The sequence below is a fragment of the Procambarus clarkii genome, chromosome 52, assembly GCF_040958095.1.
Source record: "Procambarus clarkii isolate CNS0578487 chromosome 52, FALCON_Pclarkii_2.0, whole genome shotgun sequence".
Classification (NCBI taxonomy): Eukaryota; Metazoa; Arthropoda; class Malacostraca; order Decapoda; family Cambaridae; genus Procambarus; species Procambarus clarkii.
The window spans coordinates 32884603-32897553 of NC_091201.1; the positions used below are offsets into that span (position 1 = coordinate 32884603).

The window sequence follows — 12951 nt, forward strand, 5'->3', positions numbered from 1 at the left end:
ACAGTGTCTGGCTATACAACTATACTGTACCACAGTGTCTTTGCTATACAACTATACTGTACCACAGTGTCTGGCTATACAACTATACTGTACCACAGTGTCTGGCTATACAACTATACTGTACCACAGTGTCTGGCTATACAACTACTGTACCACAGTGTCTGACTATACAACTACTGTACCAAAGTGTCTAGCTATACAACCACTGTACCACAGTGTCTGGCTATACAACTATACTGTACCACAGTGTCTGGCTATACAACTACTGTACCACAGTGTCTGGCTATACAACTACTGTACCAAAGTGTCTAGCTATACAACCACTGTACCACAGTGTCTGGCTATACAACCACTGTACCACAATGACTGGCTATGCAACTATACTGTACCACAGTGTCTGGCTATACAACTATACTGTACCACAGTGTCTGGCTATACACCTACTGTACCACAGTGTCTGGCTATACAACCACTGTACCACAGTGTCTAGCTATACAACCACTGTACCACAGTGTCTGGCTATACAACTATACTGTACCACAGTGTCTAGCTATACACCTACTGTACCACAGTGTCTGGCTATACAACTACTGTACCACAGTGTCTGGCTATACAACTATACTGTACCACAGTGTCTGGCTATACACCTACTGTACCACAGTGTCTGGCTATACAACTATACTGTACCACAGTGTCTGGCTATACAACTACTGTACCACAGTGTCTGACTATACACCTACTGTACCACAGTGACTGGCTATACAACTATACTGTACCACAGTGTCTGACTATACACCTACTGTACCACAGTGTCTGGCTATACAACTACTGTACCACAGTGTCTGGCTATACAACTACTGTACCACAGTGTCTGGCTATACACCTACTGTACCACAGTGACTGGCTATACAACTACTGTACCACAGTGTCTGGCTATACAACTACTGTACCACAGTGTCTGGCTATACAACTATACTGTACCACAGTGTCTGACTATACAACTACTGTACCACAGTGTCTGGCTATACAACTATACTGTACCAGTGTCTGGCTATACACCTACTGTACCACAGTGTCTGGCTATACACCTACTGTACCACAGTGTCTGGCTATACAACTACTGTACCACAGTGTCTGGCTATACAACTACTGTACCACAGTGTCTGGCTATACAACTATACTGTACCACAGTGTCTGGTTATACAACTATAGTGTACCACAGTGTCTGGCTATACAACTACTGTACCACAGTGTCTGGCTATACAACTACTGTACCACAGTGTCTGGTTACACAACTATACTGTACCACAGTGTCTGGCTATACACCTACTGTACCACAGTGTCTGGCTATACAACTACTGTACCACAGTGTCTGGCTATACAACTACTGTACCACAGTGTCTGGCTATACAACTATACTGTACCACAGTGTCTGGCTATACAACTACTGTACCACAGTGTCTGGCTATACAACTATACTGTACCACAGTGTCTGGCTATACAACTATACTGTACCACAGTGTCTGGCTATACAACTACTGTACCACAGTGTCTGGCTATACAACTATACTGTACCACAGTGTCTGACTATACAACTACTGTACCACAGTGTCTGGCTATACAACTACTGTACCACAGTGTCTGGCTATACACCTACTGTACCACAGTGTCTGGCTATACAACTACTGTACCACAGTGTCTGGCTATACAACTACTGTACCACAGTGTCTGGCTATACAACTATACTGTACCACAGTGTCTGGCTATACAACTATACTGTACCACAGTATCTGGCTATACAACTATACTGTACCACAGTGTCTGGGTATACAACTATACTGTACCACAGTGTCTGGGTATACAACTATACTGTACCACAGTGTCTGGCTATACAACTATACTGTACCACAGTATCTGGCTATACAACTATACTGTACCACAGTGTCTGGGTATACAACTATACTGTACCACAGTGTCTGTCTATACAACCACTGTACCACAGTGTCTGGCTATACAACTATACTGTACCACAGTGTCTGGCTATACAACTATACTGTACCACAGTGTCTGTCTATACAACTATACTGTACCACAGTGTCTGGCTATACAACTATACTGTACCACAGTGTCTGGCTATACAACTACTGTACCACAGTGTCTGGCTATACAACTACTGTACCACAGTGTCTGTCTATACAACTATACTGTACCACAGTGTCTGGCTATACACCTACTGTACCACAGTGTCTGGCTATACAACTACTGTACCACAGTGTCTGGCTATACAACTATACTGTACCACAGTGTCTGGCTATACAACTACTGTACCACAGTGTCTGGCTATACAACTATACTGTACCACAGTGTCTGGTTATACAACTATACTGTACCACAGTGTTTGGCTATACAACTATACTGTACCACAGTGTCTGGCTATACAACTACTGTACCACAGTGTCTGGCTATACAACTATACTGTACCACAGTGTCTGGCTATACAACTATACCGTACCACAGTGTCTGGCTATACAACTATACTGTACCACAGTGTCTGGCTATACATCTACTGTACCACAGTGTCTGGCTATACAACTATACTGTACCACAGTGTCTGGCTATACACCTACTGTACCACAGTGTCTGGCTATACAACTACTGTACCACAGTGTCTGGCTATACAACTATACTGTACCACAGTGTCTGGCTATACAACTACTGTACCACAGTGTCTGGCTATACAACTATACTGTACCACAGTGTCTGGTTATACAACTATACTGTACCACAGTGTTTGGCTATACAACTATACTGTACCACAGTGTCTGGCTATACAACTACTGTACCACAGTGTCTGGCTATACAACTATACTGTACCACAGTGTCTGGCTATACAACTATACCGTACCACAGTGTCTGGCTATACAACTATACTGTACCACAGTGTCTGGCTATACAACTACTGTACCACAGTGTCTGGCTATACAACTACTGTACCACAGTGTCTGTCTATACAACTATACTGTACCACAGTGTCTGGCTATACATCTACTGTACCACAGTGTCTGGCTATACAACTACTGTACCACAGTGTCTGGCTATACAACTATACTGTACCACAGTGTCTGGCTATACACCTACTGTACCACAGTGTCTGGCTATACAACTACTGTACCACAGTGCTATACAACAACTGTACCACAGTGTTTGGCTATACACCTACTGTACCACAGTGCTATACAACTACTGTACCACAGTGCTATACAACTACTGTACCACAGTGCTATACAACTACTGTACCACAGTGTCTGGCTATACACCTACTGTACCACAGTGTCTGGCTATACAACTACTGTACCACAGTGCTATACAACTACTGTACCACAGTGTCTGGCTATACAACTACTGTACCACAGTGTCTGGCTATACAACTACTGTACCACAGTGCTATACACCTACTGTACCACAGTGCTATACACCTACTGTACCACAGTGTCTGGCTATACAACTATACTGTACCACAGTGTCTAGCTATACAACTACTGTACCACAGTGTCTGGCTATACAACTACTGTACCACAGTGTCTGGCTATACAACTATACTGTACCACAGTGTCTAGCTATACAACTACTGTACCACAGTGTCTAGCTATACAACTACTGTACCACAGTGTGTGGCTATACAACTACTGTACCACAGTGTCTGGCTATACAACTACTGTACTACAGGTGTCTGGCTATACAACTATACTGTACCACAGTGTCTGGCTATACAACCACTGTACCACAGTGTCTGGCTATACAACCACTGTACCACAGTTCTATACATCTACTGTACCACAGTGCAATACACCTACTGTACCACAGTGCTATACACCTACTGTACCACAGTGCTATACACCTACTATACACCTACTATACAAGGAGATATACGGAACGTCTCCCCACATTACCATCAGGATATACCCACCATTCACGCCAGCATATATAAGGTCTCAATACAAATATCACAAATATCCCATAGTGCACGATCACCATTTAATAACCAGAATAAAAGTCAAATTACATAAATTATGAATGTATATATTACATGTGTGATGCTAATTAGAGAAGCTTTGCAGCGTGCCTGGTGTGAGAGTGGGTGAGTTAGTAGGATAGAGAGGCCGAGCCGGCGGGACAACTCGCAGTGTCATTGGTCGTGTAACTGGCCAATAACTACCACCAGATAATCCACCAATGGCGTTCTCTCTCACGTCTGCTCTGTGCCAGGTATTCAAGGCAGCTTTAATAGCCGTCTCAAATGTCAAAGATCATTTTATGTGTGTATTTAAGCCTGGCTATGACCTGAATGTGTCGGTAGAGGCTGATTGAGGGCTATGTTGCCATGGTTTCGGGGCTTAGCGTCCCCGCGGCCCGGTCCTAGACTAGGCCTCCTTTTTGTTACATACCCACAGGGAGCAGCCCGAAGCAGTTGTCTAACTCCCAGGTACCTATTTACTGTTAGGTGAACAGGAATATCAGGATCAAAGAAACTCTGCTTATATGTTTCTGCCTCCACCGGGGATGGAACCCGGAACTTTACGACTACGAACACTGAGCGCTGTCTACTCAGCCGTCCGGTCCCCTGCTGTCTGGTAAGGGGCACTCACAGCTCTATCTGGAGGACTGCTGCACCTCAGTATGGAGGTGTGTGCTCGCAGCGTACATACTGAGCTGCTTTAGTCGAATTTACAGCACGTTAATTACCAAATCCACAAGGGCCGTGACGAGGATTCGAACCTGCGTCCGAGAGCATCAAAGACGCTGATGCTCTCGTTCGCAGGTTCGAATCCTCGTCACGACCCCTGTGGATTTGTTCATTTGATGCATCACGCAGTTGTGATTTCTGTGTGTAACGTTAATTCCCACTTAATTATACAACCGTTCAGTGTTCATTCATGATAGGACGTATGAACACCGGAGTGGATTGGTTAGGTTGTTGGTATAGGTGCGTAGGGTGGTGACTGAGCACGCTCTCTTGGTGACCCGCCGTGCACAGTGCGTAGGGTGGTGACTGAGCACGCTCTCTTGGTGACCCGCCGTGCACAGTGCGTAGGGTGGTGACTGAGCACGCTCTCTTGGTGACCCGCCGTGCACAGTGCGTAGGGTGGTGACTGAGCACGCTCTCTTGGTGACCCGCCGTGCACAGTGCGTAGGGTGGTGACTGAGCACGCTCTCTTGGTGACCCGCCGTGCACAGTGCTGCACATCACCACACCTGGCACCCGCACATTACCACACCTGGCAGCCGCACATCACCACACCTGGCAGCCGCACATCACCACACCTGGCACCCGCACATTACCACACCTGGCAGCCGCACATTACCACACCTGGCAGCCGCACATCACCACACCTGGCACCCGCACATCACCACACCTGGCAGCCGCACATCACCACACCTGGCACCCGCACATTACCACACCTGGCACCCGCACATCACCACACCTGGCAGCCGCACATCACCACACCTGGCACCCGCACATCACCACACCTGGGAGCCGCACATCACCACACCTGGCACCCGCACATCACCACACCTGGCAGCCGCACATCACCACACCTGGCAGCCGCACATCACCACACCTGGCAGCCGCACATCACCACACCTGGCAGCCGCACATCACCACACCTGGCACCCGCACATCACCACACCTGGGAGCCGCACATCACCACACCTGGCAGCCGCACATTACCACACCTGGGAGCCGCACATGGGGGGCTCCTCACCTAATGTCTCGGGGGGCGGTGCTCCCGCTCCCTAAAAAGGTCAATGGCGGGTTTTAATTTTCCTAAACCACCGCAAATGTTATGACGGGGTCGATCACGTGAGACTGTAGCGGTGACAGTATGATGACAGTAAGAGGAGAGTATGATGACAGTAAGAGGAGAGTATGATGACAGTAAGAGGAGAGTATGATGACAGTATGATGACAGTATGAGGAGAGTATGATGACAGTAAGAGGAGAGTATGATGACAGTAAGAGGAGAGTATGATGACAGTAAGAGGAGAGTATGATGACAGTATGAGGAGAGTATGATGACAGTATGATGACAGTAAGAGGAGAGTATGATGACAGTAAGAGGAGAGTATGATGACAGTAAGAGGAGAGTATGATGACAGTAAGAGGAGAGTATGATGACAGTAAGAGGAGAGTATGATGACAGTAAGAGGAGAGTATGATGACAGTATGATGACAGTATGAGGAGAGTATGATGACAGTATGATGACAGTATGAGGAGAGTATGATGACAGTAAGAGGAGAGTATAATGACAGTATGACGACAGTAAGAGGAGAGTATGATGACAGTATGATGACAGTAAGAGGAGAGTATGATGACAGTATGATGACAGTATGAGGAGAGTATGATGACAGTAAGAGGAGAGTATGATGACAGTATGATGACAGTATGAGGAGAGTATGATGACAGTAAGAGGAGAGTATGATGACAGTATGATGACAGTAAGAGGAGAGTATGATGACAGTAAGAGGAGAGTATGATGACAGTAAGAGGAGAGTATGATGACAGTAAGAGGAGAGTATGATGACAGTAAGAGGAGAGTATGATGACAGTATGATGACAGTATGAGGAGAGTATGATGACAGTAAGAGGAGAGTATGATGACAGTATGATGACAGTAAGAGGAGAGTATGATGACAGTAAGAGAGTATGATGACAGTAAGAGGAGAGTATGATGACAGTAAGAGGAGAGTATGATGACAGTATGAGGAGAGTATGATGACAGTATGATGACAGTATGAGGAGAGTATGATGACAGTAAGAGAGTATAATGACAGTATGACGACAGTAAGAGGAGAGTATGATGACAGTATGATGACAGTAAGAGGAGAGTATGATGACAGTATGATGACAGTATGAGGAGAGTATGATGACAGTAAGAGGAGAGTATGATGACAGTATGATGACAGTATGAGGAGAGTATGATGACAGTAAGAGGAGAGTATGATGACAGTATGATGACAGTAAGAGGAGAGTATGATGACAGTATGATGACAGTAAGAGGAGAGTATGATGACAGTAAGAGGAGAGTATGATGACAGTAAGAGGAGAGTATGATGACAGTAAGAGGAGAGTATGATGACAGTATGATGACAGTAAGAGGAGAGTATAATGACAGTATGACGACAGTAAGAGGAGAGTATGATGACAGTATGATGACAGTAAGAGGAGAGTATGATGACAGTATGATGACAGTATGAGGAGAGTATGATGACAGTAAGAGGAGAGTATGATGACAGTATGAGGAGAGTATGATGACAGTAAGAGGAGAGTATGATGACAGTATGATGACAGTAAGAGGAGAGTATGATGACAGTAAGAGGAGAGTATGATGACAGTAAGAGGAGAGTATGATGACAGTAAGAGGAGAGTATGATGACAGTATGATGACAGTGAGAGGAGAGTATAATGACAGTATGACGACAGTATGACGACAGTAAGAGGAGAGTATGATGACAGTAAGAGGAGAGTATGATGACAGTATGATGACAGTATGAGGAGAGTATGATGACAGTAAGAGGAGAGTATGATGACAGTATGATGACAGTAAGAGGAGAGTATGATGACAGTATGACGACAGTAAGAGGAGAGTATGATGACAGTAAGAGGAGAGAATGATGACAGTAAGAGGAGAGTATGATGACAGTATGATGACAGTAAGAGGAGAGTATGATGACAGTATGATGACAGTAAGAGGAGAGTATGATGACAGTATGACGACAGTAAGAGGAGAGTATGATGACAGTAAGAGGAGAGTATGATGACAGTATGATGACAGTAAGAGGAGAGTATGATGACAGTAAGAGGAGAGTATGATGACAGTATGATGACAGTAAGAGGAGAGTATGATGACAGTATGATGACAGTAAGAGGAAAGTATGATGACAGTATGATGACAGTAAGAGAGTATGATGACAGTAAGAGGAGAGTATGATGACAGTAAGAGGAGAGTATGATGACAGTATGATGACAGTAAGATGAGAGTATGATGACAGTAAGAGGAGAGTATGATGACAGTAAGAGGAGAGTATGATGACAGTAAGAGGAGAGTATGATGACAGTAAGAGGAGAGTATGATGACAGTAAGAGGAGAGTATGATGACAGTATGATGACAGTAAGAGGAGAGTATGATGACAGTAAGAGGAGAGTATGATGACAGTAAGAGGAGAGTATGATGACAGTATGATGACAGTAAGATGAGAGTATGATGACAGTATGACGACAGTAAGAGGAGAGTATGATGACAGTATGATGACAGTAAGAGGAGAGTATGATGACAGTATGATGACAGTATGAGGAGAGTATGATGACAGTAAGAGGAGAGTATGATGACAGTATGATGACAGTAAGAGGAGAGTATGATGGCAGTATGACGACAGTAAGAGGAGAGTATGATGACAGTATGATGACAGTAAGAGGAGAGTATGATGACAGTATGATGACAGTAAGAGGAGAGTATGATGACAGTAAGAGGAGAGTATGATGACAGTATGATGACAGTAAGAGGAGAGTATGATGACAGTATGACGACAGTAAGAGGAGAGTATGATGACAGTATGATGACAGTAAGAGGAGAGTATGATGACAGTATGATGACAGTAAGAGGAGAGTATGATGACAGTAAGAGGAGAGTATGATGACAATAAGTGGAGAGTATGATGACAGTATGATGACAGTAAGAGGAGAGTATGATTACAGTAAGAGGAGAGTATGATGACAGTATGATAGTATAATGACAGTATGATGACAGTATGATGACAGTAAGAGGAGAGTATGATGACAGTAAGAGGAGAGTATGATGACAGTAAGAGGAGAGTATGATGACAGTAAGAGGAGAGTATGATGACAGTATGATGATTGTATAATGACAGTATGATGACAGTATGATGACAGTAAGAGGAGAGTATGATGACAGTAAGAGGAGAGTATGATGACAGTATGATGATAGTATGATGACAGTATGATAACAGTAAGATGACAGTAAGATGACAGTAAGATGACAGTAAGATGACAGTATGATGACAGTATGATAGTAAGACGACAGTATGATGAAAGTATGATGACAGTAAGATGACAGTATGATGACAGTAAGATGACAGTATGATGACAGTATGATGACAGTAAGATGACAGTATGATGACAGTAAGATGACAGTATGATGACAGTAAGATGACAGTATGATGACAGTAAGATGACAGTAAGATGACAGTATGATGACAGTATGATAGTAAGACGACAGTATGATGAAAGTATGATGACAGTAAGATGACAGTATGATGACAGTATGATAGTAAGACGACAGTATGCTGAAAGTATGATGACAGTAAGATGACAGTAAGATGACAGTATGATGACAGTATGATGACAGTAAGATGACAGTATGATGACAGTAAGATGACAGTAAGATGACAGTATGATGACAGTATGATGACAGTAAGATAACAATAAGATGACAGTAAGATCGTCGGGGACCGTTAGCACCAAAGAACTCAATATATAGGCAAGACAACAACATCCCTTTCAAGGCGGCCAAATATGTACACACAGGAAGGCCCTTATCAAGGAAGAAGTAGTCTTTACTTATAACCAGATTATCACCAGATGTCTTGACAAACAACACCAAAATAACTGACAAATACAGCAACAATAGAAGACCAGACATTAGCGAGGCATATATCAAGCCAAGTATCAACAGCCAACTAACATCCAATCATTCTCTGCCATCTTGGGGCACACGACGAAACATACAATATACCGCCCCAGTCATCATGGAAACAGGAAAATAGAGGGAATACAGAGAACATATACGACACGCATAGACGAGATAAAACACCTAAATTATTGGGATCGTCTCAAAGCCCTCCAAATGTACTCACTAGAAAGAAGACGAGAGAGACACCAAATAATATACACATGGAAGATACTGGAGGGTCAAGTACCAAATCTACACAGTAAAATAACAACGTACTGGAGTGAACGATATGGAAGAAAATGCAGAATAGAACCAGTGAAGAGCAGAGGTGCCATGGGCACAATCAGAGAACATTGTATGAACATCAGAGGTCTATGGTTGTTCAACGTCCTCCCAGCGACTATAAGAAATATTGCCGGAACAACAGTGGACATCTTAAAGAGAAAACTAGATTTTTTTCTTCAAGGAGTGCCGGACCAACCGGGCTGTGGTGGGTATGTGGGTCTGCGGGCCGCTCCAAGCAACAGCCTGTTGGACCAAACTCTCACAAGTCAAGCCCGGCCTCGGGCCGGGCTTGGGGAGTAGAAGAACTCCCAGAACCCCATCAACCAGGTGTGTCTACCAGCAGGTGCAGAAGTGAAGAGAGAGCAGGGAATTATCAGGGGAAAGCGCCAAGCCATTACGACTATATAGCACTGGGAAGGGGTCAGGATAAGAATTTGGGATGGGACGGGGGGAAAGGAATGGTGGCCAACCACTTATGGACGGTCGGGGATTGAACGCCGACCTGTATGAAGCGAGACCGTCACTCTACCCTCCACCCCAAGAGTGTAATACCAAGATTCCTGTAATGTATTTTGTAATATGTACCATGTGATGACAACTGAATTAAGATACAAGTATTTGTAATATATATTATAACTGGTGTACTGTAAAGACACCAGTAATTGTCCCAACAATTACAAGTTGTAATAGTAATTGTCTAATTGAGTGACAGTCAGTAGGTGGAGGAGGCTGTCGTAGCCTGAGCCACTCTGTCCCCGTGTGATGCATTTTATTATGTCAATAATATTTTATTATGCCAATAATATTTTATTGTGTCAATAATATTTTATTATGTCAACTTACCTGAGCTGGAGGCTGGCAGGACAGGTAAGGAACAACAGTGATACTTACTCCTCGTTGGCGTCCTCGAACACCTGTTGGAGGAGGACCTCGAGTTAGTCACTGTCTGGGGCTCCTACCTCTGGCAACACCTTTATGTACACACATACACCTTACACATACACTTTATGTACACACATACACCTTGTACATACACTTTATGTACACACATACACCTCGCACATACACTTTATGTACACACATACACCTTACACATACACTATGTACACACATACACCTTACACATACACTATGTACACACATACACCTTACACATACACTATGTACACACACACACCTTACACATACACTTCATGTACACACATACACCTTACACATACACTTCATGTACACACACACAACACACTTATATTATCCCACACCCCTAGTGAATGTTACTACCAATTAGGTAATAACATTCAGTAGATAGACAGATAGATAAATAGATAGCTAGAGAGATAGATATAAAGAGATGATCAAGAGGTTGGGAGTGTGTTAACTGAAGTTCTTCCTGACATTTCTGTGGTTCATTTATGGTTTACAATTTCCATTTATGTCTCCTCGTTCTGTCATTCCTTTCTCTCCTCTGTCTGGTAAATGCTCTTTGGAATCTTGTATGTCGTTATCATTTCTCCTTCATCTCTTTTTCCTTCATGATGGTCAGCCACAGTTCCGTCAGTCTTTTCACAACTTTGTTCCTTTAATAAAGCTCAGGTAATAGTTAGGTTGGACATCTTGAGACATTAATAGTTCGGTGCTGTTTCTCTTGAGGGAGGCGTCACATGGCGGGACTGCATACTCAAGAGTGCGTCTCTCCAGGGTTGTATAGCTGTTACTGAAGGTTACCTGGAGGTGAGGTGTGGCGGCCTACAGTGATGGTGGTGAGGTGTGGCGGCCTACAGTGATGGTGGTGTTGTGGTGAGGTGTGGTGGCCTACAGTGATGGTGGTGAGGTGTGGCGGCCTACAGTGATGGTGGTGAGGTGTGGCGGCCTACAGTGATGGTGGTGTTGTGATGAGGTGTGGCGGCCTACAGTGATGGTGGTGTTGTGGTGAGGTGTGGCGGCCTACAGTGATGGTGGTGTTGTGGTGAGGTGTGGCGGCCTACAGTGATGGTGGTGTTGTGGTGAGGTGTGGCGGCCTACAGTGATGGTGGTGTTGTGATGAGGTGTGGCGGCCTACAGTGATGATGATGAGGTGTGGCGCCCTACAGTGATGGTGGTGTTGTGGTGAGGTTTGGCGGCCTACAGTGATGGTGGTAATGTGGTGACGTTTGGCGGCCTACAGTGATGGTGTTGAGGTGTGGCGGCCTACAGTGATGGTGGTGAGGTGTGGCGGCCTACAGTAATGGTGGTAATGTGGTGAGGTTTGGCGGCCTACAGTGATGGTGTTGAGGTGTGGCGGCCTACAGTGATGGTGGTGAGGTGTGGCGGCCTACAGTGATGGTGGTGAGATGTGGCGGCCTACAGTAATGGTGGTGAGGTGTGGCGGCCTACAGTGATGGTGGTAAGGTGTGGCGGCCTACAGTGATAGTGGTGAGGTGTGGCGGCCTAGAGTGATGGTGGTGTTGTGGTGAGGTGTGGCGGCCTACAGTGATGGTGGTGAGGTGTGGCGGCCTACAGTGATGGTGGTGTTGTGGTGAGGTGTGGCGGCCTACAGTGATAGTGGTGAGGTGTGGCGGCCTACAGTGATGGTGGTGTTGTGGTGAGGTGTGGCGGCCTACAGTGATGGTGGTGAGGTGTGGCGGCCTACAGTAATGGTGGTGAGGTGTGGCGGCCTACAGTGATGGTGGTGTTGTGGTGAGGTGTGGCGGCCTACAGTGGTGGTGGTGAGGTGTGGCGGCCTACAGTGATGGTGGTGAGGTGTGGCGTCCTACAGTGATGGTGGTGAGGTGTGGCGGCCTACAGTGATGGTGTTGTGGTGAGGTGTGGCGGCCTACAGTGATGGTGGTGTTGTGGTGAGGTGTGGCGGCCTACAGTGATGGTGGTGAGGTGTGGCGGCCTACAGTGATGGTGGTGAGGTGTGGCGGCCTACAGTG

The 12951-nt window shown here is 45.2% G+C and overlaps 1 protein-coding gene across 1 annotated transcript in view; it reads right to left on the reverse strand.

Moving 5' to 3' along the window:
* LOC123763549 (tetratricopeptide repeat protein 39B) overlaps positions 1 to 12951 on the reverse strand; it is a gene marked incomplete in the record, with an annotated part of 220449 nt that overhangs the window by 148887 nt on the left and 58611 nt on the right. Inside the window, 1 exon segment of the mRNA XM_045750696.2 lies at positions 10928 to 10950. Coding sequence (XP_045606652.2) covers positions 10928 to 10950 — 23 coding nt within the window.